Source organism: Scyliorhinus torazame, chromosome 11, assembly GCF_047496885.1.
Source record: "Scyliorhinus torazame isolate Kashiwa2021f chromosome 11, sScyTor2.1, whole genome shotgun sequence".
Classification (NCBI taxonomy): Eukaryota; Metazoa; Chordata; class Chondrichthyes; order Carcharhiniformes; family Scyliorhinidae; genus Scyliorhinus; species Scyliorhinus torazame.
This window is the reverse complement of record NC_092717.1, coordinates 198715157-198737227: the sequence shown is the minus strand read 5'-3', so window position 1 is coordinate 198737227 and position 22071 is coordinate 198715157. Positions and strand designations below refer to the sequence as shown.

The following is a 22071-nucleotide window of genomic DNA, read 5'->3' as shown; positions in this document are numbered from 1 at the left end:
TGGACAGGCAACAGCACCTCCTCCACAATAGTTCTCAACACCGGGTCTCCGCAAGGATATGTGCTCAGTCCTCTACTGTACTCTCTATACACACAGGACTGTGTGGCAAGATATAACTCCAGCTCAATCTATATGTTTGCGGATGATACGACTGTGCTGGGCCGTATCTCAAACAATGACGAATCAGACTACAGGAGGGAGATAAATCACTTGGTTGCATGGTGTACCGAAAACAACCTCTCTCTAAATGTTGGAAAGACCAAGGAACTGATCATCGACTTCAGGAAGCGTAACACGACACAGACTTCCTTCTGCATCAATGGCTCCGAAGTGGAGATGGTCGATAGCTTTAAGATCCTGGGGGTCACCATCACCAACAGTCTGTCCTGGTCCACTCACGTTATGCAACAGTCAAGAAAGCCCAACAACGTCTCCACTTCCTATGGAAGCTAAAGAAATTTGGCATGTCTGCATCGACTCTCACAAACTTCTACAGATGTGCGATGGAAAGCATCCTATTCAGCTGCATCACAGCTTGGTCTGGCAACTGCTCGGTCCAAAATCGCAAGAAACTGCAGAGTGTGGTAAACTCAGCCCAGCACATCACACAAGCTTGCCACCCCCACATTGATTCTGAATACACCTCCCGCTGCCTCAGGAAGGCAGACAGCATTATCAGAGACTCCTCCCACCCAGGCATTGCCTTCTTCCAGACCCTTCCATCAGGCAGAAGGTACAGAAGTCTGAAGACACGCACATCCAGACATAAGAACAGCTTCTTCCCCACAGCTACAAGACTCCTCAACGACTCCCCCTCGGTCTGATATGTTCCCTGTAAGAACATTATTCCCCGTAAGAAAACTATGAGATCTTGCTCATGTATTTGCTTTGTTTGGCCCCTTGTTCCACACTGTAACCAATCACTGTTTGTCGATGTACCATTTGTCAATGTTCTCTGTTGATTATTCTCTTTGTCTACTTTGTACGCACCGTGTACTTTCCCTCGGCCCCAGAAAAATACTTTTCACTGTACTTCAGTACATGTGGCAATAAATCAAATCAAATCAAATACGAGCTCCCACGTTAAGGGGGCGGGGGACCTATGAACAGTGTATGGTTGTATGGCATATAAAGCCAGCTAGTTAGGCATCAGCTTGGCAGCCCCAGTTGGGATCTACCGTGTGATGTGTATAATAGTTATTGCGAATAAATTAAGTTTCTCTGAACTACTTGGTGTGGATGCCTTTGTGGCTTTATAAAAGTTCTCTCATTAAAATCATTGATGCATATTGTGAATAGCTGGGGTTCAAGTATTGATCCCTGTGGAACCCTATTAGTCACTGCCTGCCATTGTGAAGAGGACCTATTTATTCCTACCCTTTGTTTCCTGTCTGCTAATCAATTCTCAATCCATGCAATACATTACCTCCAGTCCCATGCGTTTTAATTTTGCATACTAACCTCTTATGTGGGACTTTATCAAAAGTTTTCTGAAAACCAAATACACCACAGCCACTGGTTCACCCTTGTCTATTCTACTAGTTACATCCTCAAAAAGCACCAGTAGGTTTGTTAAACATGATTTCCCTTTTATAAATCCATGTTGATTTTGTCTAATCCTGTTGATATTTTTTCAGGGTCTTGTTATCACACTCTTTATAATAGACTCTGGGGCGAAATTCTCCCCCAACGGCGCGATGTCCGCCGACTGGCGCCCAAAACGGCGCCAATCAGACGGGCATCGCGCCGCCCCAAAGGTGCGGAATGCTCCGCATCTTTGGGGGCCGAGCCCCGACATTGAGGGGCTAGGCCGGCGCCAGAGGGATTCCGCCCCACCAGCTGGCGGAAACGGCGTTTGTTGCCCCGCCAGCTGGCGCGGAAATGACATCCCCGGGCGGCGCATGCGCGGGAGTGTCAGCGGCCGCTGACAGTTTCCCGCGCATGCGCGGTGGGGAGAGTCTCTTCCGCCTCCGTCATGGTGGAGGCCGTTGCGGAGGCGGAAGGGAAAGAGTGCTCCCACGGCACAGGCCCGCCCGCGGATCGGTGGGCCCCGATCGTGGGCCAGGCCACCGTGGGGGCACCCCCCGGGGCCAGATTGCCCCGCGCCCCCCCCAGGACCCCGGAGCCCGCCCGCGCCGCCTTGTCCCGCCGGTAAATACCTACTTTAATTTACGCCGGCGGGACAGGCAATTTCTCGGTGGGACTTCGGCCCATCCGGGCCGAAGAATTGAGCGGGGGAGCCCGCCAACCGGCGTGGCCCGATTCCCGCCCCCGCCCAATCTCCGGTACCGGAGACTTCGGCAACCGGCGGGGGTGGGATTCACGGCGGCCAACGGCCATTCTCCGACCCGCTGGGGGGTCGGAGAATGACGCCCCTGGTATTTTCCCTTATACTGATGTCAGGCTAACCGGTCTGTAATTAACTGTTTTCTCCCTCCCTCCTTTCTTAAATAGTGGGGTTGCATTTGCCACCCTCCAATCTGCCGGGACTGTTCCAGAATCATCCAGAATACGGATGTGCATGTTTTTTCTAAAAGAAGATCCTAATGGTGAGTGTACATTTCTAAAAGGGGCACTGGCAATTATGTCTCCCCCGAAATAGTGTTTTATTGCTATCTTTTCAGCAGATCCTCATGGTCAGTCTGCCTCTAATAAAGGTTGCCGATGCTAACACTGCCTCCTTAAAAGAGGGAAGACTGAAGGTGAAGAAATCAACAATAAGAACTTGTTCTCTTGGGAAGCACTTTTAAAAGGCAATGGTGAGTCAGATCAAAACTGGATATTGGTCTGTTTAAAATGGTGTCAGCAAGAAGCCTCTCTGGGATTTCTAATAAATTCCTTTTGATCTGTGACTTACTCGGTTTGTGCATTGCTAATTAATGATGTCGGCCGTAATGCAATCACCCGGAACTATTGCTAAATTAATGGTAAGTATCCATCAATTTAACTCATTCTGTCACCTCACCATCTTATCCAATGCAGATGTCTGAACTTTATTCTGGTTTGTCAATAATGTTCCTAGTATTTTTGGTAGTGTTGCTATGAAGTTGCATTTTAGTATCTGAACTGTTTGAAGTCCACAGCTGGTTTGATTTCAGAGCTGGCTGAGCAAATGAAACTCCATTAAGTACTGTGTGTTATAATTGATGGTATTTTATATGGTCAGCTAAGATTTAAACTTCAAAGCAAACTATGATTCAGAAATGACGAGGAGCATTCTCTTTCAAAGGGGACACAATGGTGAGCCTCCTTCCTCCAGAAGGGTGTCTGAATGGGATTTTTTTCCCTCTCTTTTAAAGAGATTGTGATGATCTCCTGTTAAAAGGGGCCTTAATGATGAGACTATTTCCTTCAGAGAGATGCCTAAAGGTAAATCGCTCTTTTTAATTGGAGTCATATTGACATGATGGCTTTTAATATGGTTTGTCAGGGAATTTCTCCAACTTTAAGGGGAATCCTAATGGTGAAATTTCTTCTTTAAAAATGAGTCGTCAATAAAATGGCAACGATGGTGGTAGGGTGCCTCAATATTCTATTTCAAAATTACCTCAGTACAATTTGGGGAGAATAAATCTCTGGTAGTGGTATTAAGCTGGAGGCCCACATGCTTCCATCCAGCCAGAGCTGCATTGGTCTGAGAGCGTTGGCATGGCATCTGACCTGCAAAAGGAAGAGTGAAACACTAACTGCAACACTTTAATGGATAGTTATTGTCACATACATCAACTATCCCCATTCCAATGTGCCTCCAGAATTCAGAATTGAGAGAGATGAAACCCAAGCCAAGTAAGTTACGGATATGCAGAGGCAACTCTCTCTGTGATGAGTTGGTAATCTGAGTCAAGCCGTTGGAGAGAGAAAGGGAAATGTCAGGGAGACACTGGTGGTCACAGCTCCGTTACCAATTTTACAATCTCCCTATCATTTGCGTAGTGCGTGACTCTTGAAGACCCTAGTCAAAGGGAAAAAAAGGAAACGGATATTTTTTTAAAAAGTGAGTGGGCTTCCTCAACAGGTCAACGAGTTGGTGTTATGTCAGCAGCTGAGTCCTATAGATTAGGAAGGATGCAAATGTTATCTCTAAACCGTGCTCAATTGGCTGTTCTCAGCCACAATTAGTATAGGTAGGGACGAAGTATTCCCACTTGTGAAAGGATCAAGAATGTGAGGGCACAGGTTTAAAGTAATCAGTGAAAGAAACAATAGTTTATGCAGGAAGACATTTTTTACACAGCGAGTGGTTAAGGTCTGGAATACATTGCCTGAGAGTGTGGTGGAGGCAGGTTAAATTGAAGCATTCAAAGAGGAATTACACTGTTATCTGAAAAGAGAGAATGCACAGGAATGGAATTGGTGAGGTGAACATTTGGCAGGCCAGTGCAGACATGATGGGCCATTGATCTCTTTCTACAGTGTGACAATTCTATGACTCTGTATACTTCTCCCTTCAAGTTCGGGAGAAGTCAGGTAAAGAAAGTATTGGACTCTGTTGTGATGCCCCCTGTAGTGGAATAGCGTATTGACACGTGTTACATAACCCCAGTGAGAACTCAGTCCTTCAGCATGGGAAGGCTTCAGCAAAAACTAAAACAGATTTCTCTGACCACCATAATTCAAAGAAAAAAGAAAATGTTGAAAAATTCCATAAATCTTTTTGAAAGAGTATTAGGTTGATGATTGGATGGCACGGTTGCACAGTGGTTAGCACTGCTGCTTCACTGCACCAGAGACCGGCTTTGGGTCACTGTCTGTATGGAGTTGGACATTCTCCCCGTGTCTGCGTAGGTTTGCTCCGGTTTCCTCCCACAATCCAAAGATGTATATTGGATTAGGTGGATTGGCCATGCTAAATTGCCCCAACGTGTCCAAAGGTTAGGTGGGATAAAGGGAATAGGGCGGGGATTGGGCCTAGATGGGGTGTTCTTTTGGAGAATCGGTGCTGACTCGATGGGCCAAATGGCCTCCTTCTGCTCTGTAGGGATTCTATGAGTCTATGAAAAGGTAAATAATAAATGATATGAAATCGAGCGAAAGAGTGAGTGAGCTCAATGGGTGGGATTTTCTGGCTGTTTCACTGGAAGATCCCACCAATGGTGATCTGCCTCTGCTGCCGCAAAACACGCAGTGGGGAATGTAGAAAATCCCACACTATAGTTTGTAGAAAAATAAAGAAAGTGGTAACATTTATATAATGAAATTCACCACCCAGGATCCCCAAAAGCACTTTTCAGCCAGTTAAGTAATTTAGGAGTGGAACGTCTGATTCTAACTGCAGACTTGTTTTCCATGGGAGAGTAACAATGTGAATTAGGTGGTAAAATTCACCGGGCTACCCATTCAGGGAGTGGATTTAAAATTGCATTCAGGTCTCAGGATTCAATATGCATTTGTGAAAAAGAACCCTACCAACTTTGGATGGGCACCCTTGCTACCTGCTCAGTTGAACAACAGCTTGTATATATGTAACACTTTTAATGCGGTCAGGCTTGACAAGATTCTTCCCATGAGCAGGCAGCAAACAACATTTGACACCAAGCCACATGATCTGACAGTAACATATTTAACTTAGACTTGGTCAAAGAGGTAGGATGTAAGGAGAATCTTAAAAGGCGAAGGGATGGAGAGGCAGAGGTTTAGGGATGGAATTCCAGAGCTTAGTATCCTGGCAGATAAAAGCACGGATATTATTGATGGAAAAAGGAAACTAGAGAAGGTGCAAGAAGCAAGAATTGGAGGAATGCATAGTTTCTAGAGGGGTGCAGGCTGGAGGAAGTTACAGATCGGGAGCAGTAAGATCTTTTAAAACCATCTACCTAACCTTCTTTTATGGGGGCCTGAGATATCTGTTTTAGTTTTTTTTGTGGGATTTGAACACGAGGTTGAGAATTCTAAATTTGAAGCATTGCCTGTGGAGGATCTAATGCATCCCTGGGGTGATGGGTGAATGGGACTGGGTGTGTTAGGATATACGCAGCAGGATTTTGTACAACTTCCAACATACATTGAGGTATCTGGGTCAAGCGATGAACCAGTGAACCATGAACATAACTTCCGATCTCATCCACACACCAACAGTGACCTGTAGTGAACAAAAGAGAATTTCAGTATTGAAGGAAAAAGGGCCCAGTCCATAGAATCCTGACAGTGCAGAAGGAGGCCATTCAGCCCATCGAGTCTGCACCGACCCTCCGAAAGAGCACCCTACCTAGGTCCACTCCCCGCCCTATCCCCGTAACCCTACCTAACCTGCCATCGTTTAGACACTAAGGGGCAATTTAGCATGGCCAATCCATCTAACTTGCACATCTGTGGGCTGTGGGAAGAAACCGGAGCACCCGGAGGAAACCCACACAGACACTGGGGAGAACGTGCAAACTTCACACAGTCACCCATGGCCAGAATTGAACCTGGTTCCCTGGTGCTAACCATTGCACCAGAGAATGCTGAATGACAGAATAGAATCCCATCAAGGTTTCAAATGGTGTGTGCTGACAGAATAATTGGAATTGAGATACTGACAGCAATCTAATGGAGGTTGTTATATTTTCCCTTCATCACATCCCTTTTAAGCCAGCTCACCAGTCCAAACTAACACTCAAATCCTAGAAGTGAAATCTTATTATGCTAACTGACCATACTATCCAGCTTCCCTCTTGTTAAAGACAACAGTTTTCTCATACTTTTAGTGTAAATGATGAAAGCAGCAACAGCTGCATGCACAGAGCAATACCTGAAAGATCATTTTTTAAATTCTTTCATGGGATGTGGGCATCGCTGCTGAGACCAGCATTTATTGCCCACCCCGACTTGTCCTTGAAAATGTGGCGGTGAGCCGCCTTCTTGAGCTGCTGCAGTTCATGTGGTGTAGGCATATTAACTTATCTTTCTGTCTCATATGTTGATTAACCCATTGTGCCTGACCTGTAATGATCTAACAGTCTTTGGAACTCTTTCATAAAAGCATTGTGTCTTGGCACCGCTCTTTCTTCCTTCAGGAACCTTTCCGAACAAACATTTTGTTGGTGCCCCATTTAATCCCTCCCATCTCCCTCTTGCCTTTTCCATTGTCTATGCAAAAGCCTGCCTCACATCTATACTTTGAGATGCACCCCTTCAAGGGGAATTACAGGAAAACAAGTTAGTGTTGTTATGCAATTCTATCATTTTCTATCACCCTCTGGCTCCCTGGTGAAATGTTTTAGTTTTCTATACTGTGGGTGATATGTTCAAGTTAAATCACTGCACTCACCAGTGCTCTCATAGCATTGAGTTGGTTTCCAGTTTCCAAGGCCATCGCATTGAGGAATGTAGGGGCTGTAACCTTTTACAGTCAACTCACCAAGAATCCCTTTCTTGATCAATTGGTTTCTCCTGTTGAAATGCAGGGCTGTTTGGAGGTATCTCATTAGCAAACTCAGGTAGAACATGGAACAAGAGCTTGACACGCAAGTGACTTTAACACAGAAAACACTGAGCTGGTTAACAACACAATTCTCCAAAGTATAGCATGCAAAAGTCACCTGGCTGACACTAATCAGTTATCTGAATGGCTTACAGTATCTAAAACTCCTGATTTAGTTTATTGATGAGATTTTGTTAACTATTGGTAGTTTTCTCATGATGCATGGCTCTTACATCTTTATCATAGTGCCCCATAAATTAGCTGCTTAAAGAACAGCAAGACTATTGGCACCACCATTATTTATGCAGGAATGTTATAGGGGGCATTTTCCACCACCATTTTCAGGGGATGAGAATGGTGAAGGGGGCGGAGAATCGAGCAGGAGAGACCCAAAATGGCTTACCGCTGGCAGGATTTCCCTGTCCAATTGTCCCCGTCCTCCACCAATGAGGGAACAGGAATCCTGACTTTAAAAGTCAGAATCTCCATTTACATCTTATTGAATATGCATATCAGGCATTTATGCATATTTGTCCCCCTCTCCCCAACCCCCCTCCCCACCGCCCTATCTTCCCCATGTTAGGCTGTCCATTCATGTTGGTGTTAAGCACACCAACATGAATCACGACAGGGTCCCCACAGCGTACACCTGACAAACAACCCGGCGGAGACACACAGACAAGTACAGACCCTATGGGGGAGAGGGTCATACTCGGGTAATGCCAGGGGACAGTGCTGGTGGTGAGTTCCATGGGGGAAATGCCACGGTTTCCGTGTTGGGGGAGAGACTTCTGTTTCTGTGGAGTGTTCCTTTTTTGATTTAAATTTGTTTTACATCGGGATCTTTCAGAAGCCTAAGTTGCTGGCGGGGTAGGTGTGGTGGTATGTATTAGGGGTCATGAGGGACCTGTGAAGCCGAGATGCTATTGGCTGACAGATCCCGGGTCCTGGTTGGATCTGCCGACTTCTGGCTCCGCCCTGAAGGCGGAGTATAAGAACCCGAGCTTCATTGTGTTGCTGAGCTGCTGGGGACAAGCATCGCTTAATAAAGCCTGGATCGACTTCATCACTTACAGTAGGTTCATTCAGAGTCTCAGCAGCATGCAGTTCGCTGACAGCGGGGATCTCTCTTCCTGCCACTCGTCAATTGAATTTCCCATTGAAGCCATCCCCTACCACTGGGAAACCCTTGGGCAGGGATGTGCTACTGGCAGGTAAAGTAAATCGCAAAAAACTGGAAAATTAAAGTCCTAATTTTTCTCCGCGTTTATATGTCTGGTAACTCATTTGGCAATGAACTCATCAATTCTAAATACTCTTCTTTCTCATTAATTATGTAACCCTTCAATATGATTGCTTAAGAATATACACAATTGTTTGCCCTTTTTCACTCAATCCCAGATGTCTGGTTTTCCATCACTGCTCTGTTATCATCTCACACTTACACCAACTTGCCACTAACAGCATTGAAACTTAAATGTTTCCAAAGATGTGCATGTTAGGTGGATTGGCCAAGCTAAATTGCCCTTAGTGTCCAAAATTGCCCTTAGTGTTGGGTGTGGTTACTGGGCTATGGGGATAGGGTGGAAGTGTGGACCTTGGGTAGGGTGCTCTTTCCAAGAGCTGGTGCAGACTCGATGGGCCGAATGGCCTCCTTCTGCACTGTAAATTCTATGATAAATGCACAAGGCCAAATGTAAATAATGGCAAACGTGGCTAGGTGATGCCAAAGCAAAATTAAGGCCCAATCGTTTCCTTTCTTGGTAAGTCAGTGAATGTTGGATCAACTTTGTTCCAAGTTGATAAAGTTGAGGTGATTAGCCAGAGTCAAGGAGAAAGCAGAGCTATCTTTCCCCGAGAGAGAACCAAGTGGTTACAGAGCTTGAGAGGCATCACTCTGTATCAAGCATGGGGTGAGGCAAGGAGACTGTCCTCCATGAACTACCACTGCCAGTATAAGAATTGAGCCCATGTCATTGGTATCATTCTGCACTCCACTCTCGCCATCTCACCAACTGAGCTAAACAAACCCCAATGTTGAGTTACAGAAGGCAATATCATAGAATTTACAGTGCAGAAGGAGGCCATTCGTCCCATTGAGTCTGCAGCGGCTCTTGAAAAGAGCACCCCACCCAAGGTCAACACCTCCACCCTATCCCCATAACCTAGTAAACCCACCCAACACTAAGGGCAATTTTGGATACTAAGGGCAATTTATCATGGCCAATCCACCTAACCTGCACATCTTTGGACTGTGGGAGGAAACTGGAGCACCCGGAGGAAACCCAAACACACACGGGGAGGATGTGCAGACCCCGCACAGACAATGACCCAAGCCAGAATCGAACCTGGGGCCCTGGAGCTGTGAAGCAATTGTGCTATCCACAATGCTACCGTGCTGCAATACAAGGGATGATGGCCAAAAGGTAAGTTTTAAGGAGGGTCTTGAATAGGTGGCGAGGCAAAGAGGTTAAGGGTGAAAAATCCAGAGGGTAAGCTGAGTCGCATAAAGGCATAGCCTCCAGTGGTGGGAAAAAAGAAGAGACGCACACAAGCTGGAGGGACACATAGATCTGGGAGGCAGGTAGTTGAGGCTGTAAGGTTGTTCGTCGTAGGAGTGGATCATTGAGCTCCTCACGCGTGGTCAACCATTCAGTTAACTCATATCTGATATGTTACTGAACCTCATTGTCTTTGCTCCATATCCCTTAACCTAACAAAAAGATCAATCTTGAAAACGTTGATTAACCCAGATTCACAGTCCTTTAGGGAATACAACCACACATTTACACTCCAAAATGACCTAGCTCTCTCCAGCTGGAGGAGGCCACAGAGGGATGGAGGGAGGGGTGAAGCTACAAAAGGATTAAAGTATCAGGATGAGAAGTTTTAATTGGAGTTATTTGGAAACCATGAGTCCATGTAGGTCAGCAAGGGCAGGAATATTGTGTGAGTGGGAATTGGTGTGGGAAGGGATAGTGTTACAGACTTGACTCACTAAATTTGTGCAATTAACAAATCTAATCACAGGATCGGGATGGTAATACAGATCTACTCATAAAGGTCAGTGCAGTAACATATACACACACAGACATTAAATCAATTTACTCACTGGATTGGACAGCCAATCGAACAGCATAGTCAGATCCACTCAACAAAATTTCAGAAAAGGAAGGGCCACTTTGGAACATTCCAGAAGGCTGAAGCAGTTCGTTCTCAGTCAGTTGTATTCCACTAGCTAATAAGAAACCCTGAGTAAAGGAAATATTGGAATTGTTGGAGGCCAGGATCAGTTCCTCTGCCTGCCCAATGAACTGAAAGACTTGCTGAGTAGCCCGATCACAGGGTCCTGGACCTAGAACGTAACACACAAGGATAGCACATTATGTAACACAATGATCATACACAACACAAGCATAACACATCAGTTATAAACTGAACAGAAATCCAAATAACTAATGTTTGTTATGCACAGTATACAGGAATTACTGATTTCTAATTTCTCCACAGTTCAAAGGAAGTTGCCACAAATATATGCAACACCTCCATATTTTGGTAAAATTCATACTTATAGAGGTGAGGGATTGTTTTAAGAAGGGAATAATTAGGGCAGCACGGTGGCGCAATGGGTTAGCCCTGCTGCTTCACGGCTTCTCCATGTGTTTGCGTGGGTTTTGCCCCCACAACCCAAAGATGTGCAGGGTAGGTGGATTGGCCACGCTAAATTGCCCCTTAATTGGAAAAAATGAATTGGGCACTCTAAATTTATTTTAAAAAGAGTGGAATAATTGGCAGGCATTGCCTTCAGTCTTCCATTAGTTACATCCAGGCCAGGGACAATGGGCACCATATACAGAGTAATGCATCCTCTAATATCCGCTGAGTAAATACAGCCTATGTTGACCATCAAATATTCCCAAATCAGGAACAGGATTGAATGCTGAGCAAAGCAGAACAAAAATAATCCTTATTTTTCTCCTAGTGTACAGCACCATGGTACAAATGGTGCATCATGGAGGATTGAAGTGGTAATTGTTTTACCGTAATACGCTGATACCATCAATCCTAAAGAAAAGGTCCAAATTCTACGGCATTAAATTGGTTCATATTAAATTTAAAATATTTTCAAACTTGTCTAACCCAGAAAGGCTCAAAGTTAAATAAAAGCAAAATACTATAGAGGCTTAAATTCTGAAATAAGAATAGAAAGTGCTGGAAGATGGTGCAGAAGGAGACGGTACTGGCCCTCCAAACGAGCATCTGACATAGTGCCATTCTCCTGACTTTTCCCCGTACCCCTGACATTGTTTTTATTCAACTAATCATCTAATGCCCTCTTGAATGCCTCGATTGAACCTGCCACCACCACACTTCCAGGCAGTGCATTCCAGACCTGAACCACTCACTGTGTGAAAAAGTTTTTTCTCACATCGCATTTGCCTCTTTGACAAGTCACTTTAGATCTGTGCCCTCTCGTTCTTGATCGTTTTATGAGCGGGAACAGTTTCTCTCCCTCTACTTTGTTTAGCCTCCTCATGATTTAGCAAGAATAAAACAATATTCTTGTGGAAACATTTTATTCCATTAAAGCTTGGCCAATGAAAAAAGTAACAAAGACCTCACATAATAAAATTCAGTTTAATCACATCAGTATATCTCAAAATGTTCCAAATCCAATAAAGCACTTTTAGAAGCTACGTTGGAATATATGGCCATTCTCAGCCAGAAACATTCCACAAACAGTAACGTGATGACTCACCAGCCAATCATCTTTTGATGGTTTGAGCTCAGGGTTTAATATATATGGGGATAATGTTTCCCTTACTACTTTTAAAACTATTGCATTACTGTCAAATGAAACATAAAACTGAGGCCCTGCATGTCTACCCTTTCAGGTGAACATAAAAGAGGGTTGAATCTGAAAAAGATGAGGGGAGATCTCTCCCATGTCTTGACCGATATTGATCTCTTAAGAAACACCTAGAAGGTGAATGATATGATCACTTGTTTCATGAAATGAAAATCACTTATTGTCACAAGTAGGCTTCAAATGAAGTTACTGTGAAAAGCCCCAAGTCACCACATTCCGGCGCCTATTCGGGGAGGCTGGTACGGGATTTGAACTGTGCTGCTGGCCTGCCTTGGTCTGCTTTAAGAGCCAGCGAATTAGCCCTGTGCTAAACCAGCCCTGAATGCTGTTTATGGGAACCTACTGTATGCAAAGTGGCTGCCACGTTGCCTAAATTACAACAGAGACTACATTTCAAAAGTGTCTCATTAAAGTAAGTGCTTTCAAATAAAAGCTGTAAAGTGCTTTGGGATTACCCAAAGTCAAACAAGATGCTATCTATTGCGATTGACCAAACCACAAACAATAGTTGCAATTCCCCACTACAAACATCTGATCTGGATCATGTCGTGGTGGAGGGAGGCACCAAGTGGATAACTGATGCATTAGTTCCGGGAGCGGGTGAACGTCAAGGGGTAGGTTTATGATGTGCAACTTTCTCAAAGCCACTCTTGAGAAGCTAAAGTGCAAAGTTGGCAGGTGCCTGCAAACAGGTCATGGCACTGCCGTCATCAATGAAGTTTCAGCATTCAGTTCATAAATAGGGGAAAGTATTACCAATTATAAATTTGGGGAAATAATCTCAACTGAGTATTACATCTTAATACCCTCCTTCATTTGTAGCTCGCATTGTCTGACAATTGGAGAGGATTTTCACTCTGCTAAAATCTACAGTGAAAATTATTCTCCCTCCCTGTTGAGCTGAAGCATGTGTGCCAGCCAGGAGGGAATAAGAGCAAAGCAAGAAAGTCCTTTATCTCAAGGAGATTTGAATGCAAAATTGAGGATGTTATACTTCAGTTGTTCAAAATGCCTGCCTAAAAATTGGAGGCTAGGCCAGGAAATAGGGGCAAGAGTGGGCTTCCCATCCGAAGCCCTGTCCGCCCCACTGTAAAATTGTGTCTGGATCGGGGCATGTGGGAACCCATACACTCACCACAGCCTCAAAATCCACTGGGATGGGGCAACGTAAAACTCTAGCATCTGCCTCCTGTAAGTCAATTAATTTTATATCCATGCTGCTACTGTCCCCTTTAGTTCATGAGCTCTATATCTTCTTACTAGCCAGTTTTGTGGCACTTTAGTAAATTCCTTTTGGACATCCGTGTATACTACATCAACAGCATTACCTTTATTCGATCACTCTGTTGCCTCACTGAGAAACTCAAGTAAGTTAGTTTAACATGGTTTTCCCTTACTAAATCCATGCTGTTTTTCCTTAATTAACCTGAACTTTCCCAAGCAAATATCAGTTTTGTCACAAAATATAATTTCAAAAATCTTTCCCATTACTGACGTTAAACTGACTGGCCTGTAGTCGTTGAGCTTATCTTTACTCCCTCTTTTTAACAAGAATATAACATTTGCAATCCTCCAGTCCTCTGGCACACCCCTGAGTTAAGGAAGATTAGCAAATTATGGCACGTGCTTTCGCAATTGCAGTCTTACTTCATTCAGTACTCTTGAATGCATCTCATCAAGTCCTGGAGCTTTATCAACTGTAAGTGCAAAGAGCCCAGCTAATACCTCTGCTTACCAATTCTAAACCTGTTAAGTGTCTGATCTATCTCCTCATTCTCTATGATTTGGACAGCGTCTTATTCCTTGGTAAGGACAAATAAAAATTATTCATTTAGTACCTCAAACATGCCCCCAGTCTCCAACATGAATCCTTTTTGGTCCCTAATTAGCCCCACTCCTCATCTTGCCATCTTAAATGAACCTTTTTTACTATTTTATGTCGATAGAAGACTTTTGGAATCTTTTATGTTCGCTGCCGGTCTCTTCTTATACTCTCTCACCAGGACGTAGACAATTTAACTATGAGGCTAGGTTGCATAATCTTGGTTTGCACATTCTTGAGATTAGAAGGTGTTGGGGAGATATAATAAAGGACATTAGAGTGATAAATACATTTTCTAAGGTGGATGCAGATAAAACATCATATTGGAGGGAAATCCAGAACAAGGGACCACAATATGAAAATTAGAGCTTGGAATTTTGCGAGAGTAATCAGAAGAAACATTTTTTTGAGTGAAGAATAGTGGAAATTTGGAACTCCCGTAAAGAGCTAAATGCTTGAGCCAATTGGAACTTACAAGGTAGAGACTAATGGGTTTTTGCTAGGTAAGGTTATCATGGATGTGAATCAACAGCAGGTAAGTGGAGTTGATGAACAGATCAGCAGTGACCTAATAAAATGGCGGAAAAGGCACAAAGAACTAAATAGGCTACTGTTCCTCGATTTCTTTGTTCCTCGGAAGTAAGATAAACGTCAACTATTTTCCCTATAAACCGATGCAAATCTTATAGAATAACAATCAAATTAAGAAAATTGGGATGAGGCGATTGAGTTGGATGATCAATCATAATTATAATGAATTGCAGAGCCGGCTCGAAGGGCCTCCTCCTGCTCTTATTTTCTGTGTTTTTATGTTTCTAAGACAATGAACCAATAAAAAAGAAACTTAGACAATGTGAGAGAGCAAAAGAGACACACGAGTATCCAATTGTATAAATGTTTAATGTAATAAGGAAAGCAAACAGTTTAAGAATGTTAACGTAATAAGGTGGGGGGAGACAAAGTGAATGTGACACGAAAATCAGGACAGTGAGAGTGATAGACTAACAAAGAAACAAAGGCAGTGAGAGTGTAGGAGAGTAATAAGGAAGCCAAGATAGTTTGAATAATAAGAGTTACAAGGAAATTAAAATAGTGTAAAAGAATGAGAGATTAATAAGGAAACCAAGAAGTGTGTGAGATTGATTGCATAACAATGAAATTGAGGCAATGAAAGACGGCCACAGGATATGAGATAATAATAGAGCAAGAAAAATATGGAATAAGTTAGGCACAAGACTGAAAATCAGATTAGTGGATGAAAATGGTCTTTGCCAGTGGAGTAAATGCGCTCATCGTGAATCGGCTTAGAATATGGATGGAGAATGGACAAAAAAAAGACAAAATTAGAAGTAACACATTGAAAGAAACATGAGTGAAGATTTAAATGGATGGTGTCACATTGGAATAAGTAGATACATTTGTCTGTTGAACAATAATAACAGAAAATGATCGATCTGAAGTCAGACGAAGGATAGTAATAGTCAGAAATAATTTTGTGAAGGTGAAGAACGTGTTAACAAGAAAAGGCAAGGTTGTAACAAGGAAAAAAATGCTATATCCCATCTACCTCCCTGCGTGGCCCAGAAACCTGGACAATCAGTAAAGATCTGTGGAAGAAAATAGGGACCTGCGAAATGGGAATGTTAAGACGAATGCTTAAAATTCCATACACAGCTTATAAGTCAAATGAAAAGGTGATTGAATTACAAGAGACAAAAGAACATAAATAGTGACATCCCGAAAAGAAAATGCTACAGCGATCAATTCTAGAGGGCAAAGACAGCTGTAGAAGGGGTCAGTCACAACCAGGCATATGTTGAATGGTTGACATCGCAGAGCGATTGCAGGTGAGCTGCAGTAGATGTGTGATGGCGCAAGACAATAGCCAGTTTTAAATGATGTTTGATTTTGTAAAATCTAGCACGGTGTAAAATGGCGGCTCTTGATTCATGATGACCCATCTTGTGCTCCTGGCAAAGACCAATTTCACACTTATGAAGACTAGTGATCGCACAAGAGGGATGGGGATGAGAACGAAAGTGAGAAGAATATATTGACAGAAAGAAGGATAGAAAGGATGAAAATGGTATGGAAGAGCAAACAATGGAGGTTAAGTTAAGGGACAGGAAAGGAGAGTCATAGATGGTCAATGAGATGAGAGAAGAAAAATAAGGGTGATGGAGACAGGAAAGAAAGGATTGACAGAGAAATTAAGAAGGGAAGAGTGACAGAAGGAGGGAACAAGTGCACTTGAAAGAAATTCTAACTGGACTATTGCTTACATTGTGGAAATCGACTTATTTCAGTTTTAGTCCCTCGCAGCTCTTGTCCTTTGTCGTCAACGCACCAGCACCTCCGCAGTTCCATGTTATCTAGTTTCACACTGAAATCAGAATATGAACCAGGATAGTGCATTACGGTGCCGAACAGCAATTTCCAAAACACATAGGGGTTCAGCAAGATATTGGTGCCCGGTTCAGATGTGACAATAGCTGCAAAATCATCATCAGAAATAGAATCGAATGTTGGGTATCTAGAGAACACGGAGAAGACATGCTGATGCTCCTTTTCATAGAGTTCCTTGACAAACACCTCAAAACTCCTGGAAGCGGGAGATGACTCGCGGTATCCACTGATCTCATTTAAGACAGCAGTGAATGGCAGCTCCTGTCCTCCATTGTTTTGAGAAATCCACTGTTGATAAAATTCAATAGCTTGTTGTGGCGGGCCATCACACTGGACTTGGCGCCAGTCTCCATTGTCTTGGCACTGAGCTGTGTAGACTGCAGATCCCAAGAATGAGCTTCGATCTGACAGCAGTATTTCAACTGTCTTTATGAAACTCTCAGCTGCAGATAACTGGCAAGAACTGGGACCTGGAAGGAGAAAAGGATATTACAATACATAGTAACAGAGAAAATAGGAAGATTAGGCCATGTTGTCCCATGAGCTTGCTCCACCATTCAACTGATTCATGGCTGATCTTCTTCCTCAATGACAGTTTCCCAAGCTATCCCAAGATCCCTTGATACCTTTAATAACAAGAAATGTAGCAGTCTCTGCCTTGTATCTTCTCATCTAATCGTAATGTCCTGAATAAGACTGCTCAAGCTTTACTTAACTAAGTGACTGGATCATTTTCTATATAATTAAATCTGGGTGTGAACTTCACTGACAGTGCTGGTATTTATTGAATATTTTTAGTTTTCCTAGCCGAGAGTCTTGCTAGGATACTTCAGAGGGCAATTAAAAGTCAACGACATTCGAATAAGACTGGAAAAATAAAAAGAAGTCAGCGAAGAATAAAAAGGGAACTTGCATTAAGGTAGCACCTTTCACAACCTCAGGATGCTTCAAAGTCAATGAAATGCTTGTTGAAGTGTAGTTTCAGTTTTAGTGGGTGCTCGGGTCAAGGATATCTCGGAGCGGCTGCAGCACATTCTCAAGGGGCAGGGGGAGTAGCCAGGATGCGTTGTGCACGTTGGCACAAATGACATAAATATAAATAGGGATGAGGTCCTGAGGAGTGATTATAGAGACCTAGGACATAGGTTAAGAAGTGAGATTTTGAGGGTGGTAATCTCTGGATTACGTCCAGTGCCATGTGCTACTGAAGGTAAGAACAGGAGAATATGGCAGATGAATGCGTGGGTAAAGAATTGGTGCAGGGGGCAGGGATTCGGATTCTTAGATTATTGGGATTTTTTCTGGGGCAGAGGTGGCCTGTTTAAGAGGGACATCTGAACTGGAGGAGGACCAATAACCTGGGGGGCAGATTTGATAGTGCTACAAGGGAGGGTTTAAATTAGATTGACAAGGGGGTGCGATCCTCAGCAGCAGGGAAGCAAATGAGAGGCTGAAAGGAGATGCAGTACTCAGCAAAGGCAAGCTGAATAGACATGATAGGCAGGAGCATGGCAGGGAGCGGGGAAAACCTGTTAGATTAAATTGCATCTATTTCAATGCAAGAGGGCTGACAAGTAAGGTTGATGAACTCAGGGCATTGATAGGTACGTGGGACTGGGATATTATAACCATAACTGAAGCATGGCTAAGGGAGGGACAGGACTGGCAGCTTAATGTTCCAGGGTGCAGGTGCTTTAGGCGGGTCAGAGGTAGAGGAAAGAGAGGAGGGGGGTTTGCATTTTTGATTTAAGGGGCGCATCATAGCAGTAATCAGATGAAATAACCGAAGGATCATCCAGCGAGGCATTGTGGGTGGAACTAAGAAATAAGAAGGGGATGGTGACCTTATTGGGGTTGTACTATAGGTCCCCAAATAGTCAATGGGAATTAGAAGAACAAATATGTAGGGAGATTAGGGAGACTTGCAGGAGTAATAGGATTGGCATAGTAGGGGATTTTACTTTTCCTAACATAGACTGGGACTGCCAGAGTGTTAAGAGCTTAGATGGGGTGAAGTTTGCTAAGTGTGTTCAGGAAGGTTTCCTCAGGCAGTATGTGGAGGGTCCTACTCGGGAAAGGGCAAACCTGACCCACTCTGGGGAAATAGGGCAGGGCAAATGACTAAGGTGATGGTGGGGGACCACTTTGGGACCAGTGACCATAGTTCTATTAATTTTTAAATAGTTATGGAAAGGGGCAAAACTGGTCCACAGGGGTAACCTATCAGGAGAGGACGAACTGACTGAGCCTATTTTCTCCTGAACGTACAAGGCTAAAGGCTGGCGCAGTAGAGGTCTTATGAAAATTATGAAAGATTTTGATGGAGCAGACACAGAGATTCCACCTGTCGGAAGAGCAAAACTAGAGGCCATCAATACAGTATAGTTACTAAGAAATCAAATGAAGAATTCAAAAGAAACTCCTTTACCCAAAACAGTGATGAGATGTGGAACTCACTATCGTAGGGAGTGGTTGAAATGAATAGTATAGATACATTTCAAGGAAGGCTAAAGAAACACATTGTGAGAAGGGACTTGAAGATTATGCTTATTGAGTTAGATGAGGAAAGATAGGAGGAGGAGGCTTGAGCAACCATAAACATTGGCATGAGCTGGACAAGCTGAATGGCCTTTTTCTGTGCTGTATATCCTACGTAATCCAAAGTAAAACAAAAAAATATTCAACATAAAATACGTCAGAACTTACACTGAATGCCTCCTCCAGCTGATTTCCTTATTTCAGGTATCTCCCTGCCCTGCAAATCCACACAGATGCAGTTCACCCCATCACATTGCATGGACAGAAAACTGCCATCATCTCCACATGAAGGAATGAACACATCAGATCCTGCTGGTTGGCGTCTTTTAAAGTCTATTGAACTCTTGCGTTCGTGTTCACATTTGGTGGGACATTGTGGCCTTTGACCCTGGACTCTTGATTTCGAAACCTCCATCCCTTGACTGTCCACACACCAGCAGTCTGTGCCTTGGCACTGAACTTCTTCATACCTTCCATCTCTGGTGCACCTTGGAACATAGAGGTTTGAAGTCTGACGGTCACAGGTACCAACTCTGGCACTTCTTAAAACCAGTAGGACTGTTTCAGCTAAGTTATCGTCATCTGCACCAAACCAGGTGATGATTTCATGCAATGTTGTAAGGATATTCCGACGTTCGAATAGAGATAGTACTAACTTTACAATATTCTGGTTCTCCTGTAGGTTTACTGGTCGCCCAAAATTGTCCTCAATTGTCCGGTTCAAGGTGAAGGTGTCCTTGGCGAATTCTGATGTTTCTTTGGAGAAGTAGGAGTCTTCAATGGGGGAAAACAATTTGGCAAGTTCTACAAAGTTCCCTCCGCTGTACATTCCTGTTAAGCCAATCTGCTGGAAGAACTGACTGAAATCAAAAGTTCCCCTGTTCCCGAGACTCCCAGTGAAATTGAATTGGCCCAGGTTTTTCAGAAATTTGCCTCCAAACAAATTTTCAACAAAGGATTTGGGGGACATAGAAAATTGAAGAGCAGTGAGTGCTAACTCCTTGGAGAGTAACGTTCCTTGCACAAACTCACTAAGAATCACGTCTAGGTCAGCCCGACCAATGTTCAGAGGAGCAAACTGAGGGATGAAAAACAAGATTCCAGATTTTATAAACAGCTGCTTCAGGTCGGGGCTGCAACGGCTCAGCGAATCACCAATCTTTTCCAATGTTGGGCTCAGAGATGCAGGTGCAGCGAAGACATTCTTTTGACTGAAGTGACCAACAGGTCCATAGAAAAGTCGTGACAGCTTGCGTTTTCTCTCCGACATACAATCATTTCCACCATTCCCTGGAATTAAAAGAGTTAAACCATTGGATGATTTAACCACAGGAGTAAGGCCATTCAGTCCCTTGAACCTGCTCCATCATTCAATTAGACTGATCTGCACCTCAACCCCATTTACCCATTTTTACTCTATATCTCCTCTTATGCTGAGATAAGAAACATCCAGGGCAGCACGGTGGTGCAATGGTTAGCACTGCTGCCTCGCAGCGCCAAGGTCCCAGGTTCGATCCTGGCCCTGGGTCACTGTCCGTGTGGAATTTGCACATTCTCCCTGTGTTTGCGTGGACTTCACACCCCAAAGATGTGCAGGGTAGGTGGATTGGCCACCCTAAATTGCCCCTTCATTGGAAAAAATGAATTGGGTACTCTAAATTTATTTTTTTTAAAGATAATAAACATCTCTCTGAGACACAAGAGCCCCAATTGACCTGCTATTCAGAACCCTTTGAGCGATAGAGTTCCAAAGTTCTACCACTATTTTTGTGAGTAAGTAGTCTCGCTCTTGAAAAGCCTAGCTCTAATTAATTTGTGAACAAGGAAGAAATAGGGCTAACGTTGACTAAGTTTGGCTGTTGAAATGCAATAGTACTACAAAGATGTGAAGGTTAGCTGTGGTTACAAGGATAGGGCAGGGGACTGGGCTTAGGTAGGGTGCTCTTTCGGACGGTCGGTGCTGACTCGATGGGCCAAATGGTCTCCTTCTGCACTTTAGGGATTCTATGGATACATCTCGTGTCGTGTTTGCTGTAGTCATGTGACCTCTGCCATGAGCAAATCTCTGTAAGCTGCCCTCTTACAATCGGTTCAGTACAAACCTCTACCTAAGTTCGACACTGAAGGACCAAAGCAGTCTTTAAATACGAAACAGACAATAAGATCCCTCGAACCTGCTCCATTCAACATGATCAAGGCTGAGCATCCGCCTCAACTCCACTTTTCTGCCTGTAAGCCTTCATTCCCTGCCAAAATAAAACCTGTCCATCTCAGCAATATATATATTCAACGATAGAGCATCCACAACCTTCCAATGATTCAAAACCCGTTGGGTGAGAAATTTCTTCTCACCACAATCCTAAATGATTGACCCTTTATCTTGTTCTGGTTTCCTCAGCCAGGAAGAAACTTTTCATTGTCATTTTGTCAAGCGCCTTCAGAAACTTGAATGTTTCAACTAACTCACCTCTCATTTTTCTAAACTAGAACAAGAATATAACTCAGCCCAGGAACCAATCTAGCAAACATTCGCTATACCAGCCCAAGACAAGTATACACTCCTTGGATGTGAAGACCAAAACTGCATACTATCTCGGTATGGTCGCAAATGTAGCAAGAACTCCTATTATTATTTTCTAATCTCCTTCAATAAAGGACAACATGCAATTTGCTTTCCCAAATGCTTGCTTTGCCTGTATGCTAACTTTCTTTTTTTCTTGCACAAGTACACCCAAGTCTATCTGGACATTAATATTTAAGAGATTTGACTTCTGGTTGCGGAGATGCGGAGCTAAGCCGCGCGTTTCGGCAGCTCCCGCGAAAACGGACCTTCGGGCTCTCCAGAAGAGCCCCAACGGAGCTTTTTTTTGGTTGATCCCGTGTGGGAAGGATCAGTGAGGTCCCCCTCCCACAATATTTGGCAGGGAGCAGCGATGGAGCAACGAGGAAAGAGGCCATGGAGCAGAGAACAAAATGAGGGGAAGATGGCAAGATGGCGGAGGGCGGGGTGCAAGCAGCGTGGGGGCCAGACCA

General features: G+C 43.7%; 1 protein-coding gene across 1 annotated transcript in view; it reads right to left on the bottom strand.

The window, feature by feature from the left end:
• The window catches only part of tg (thyroglobulin), a 613433-nt gene that overhangs the window by 521869 nt on the left and 69493 nt on the right, over positions 1–22071 (bottom strand). The window contains exons 10-15 of the mRNA XM_072468601.1: positions 19207–20328; positions 16377–16970; positions 10515–10757; positions 7250–7453; positions 6002–6079; positions 3548–3660 (exon numbers count right to left, since the gene is read on the bottom strand). Of these exons, the coding sequence (XP_072324702.1) occupies positions 3548–3660; positions 6002–6079; positions 7250–7453; positions 10515–10757; positions 16377–16970; positions 19207–20328 (2354 nt within the window). The remainder of the gene's footprint in view (positions 1–3547; positions 3661–6001; positions 6080–7249; positions 7454–10514; positions 10758–16376; positions 16971–19206; positions 20329–22071) is intronic.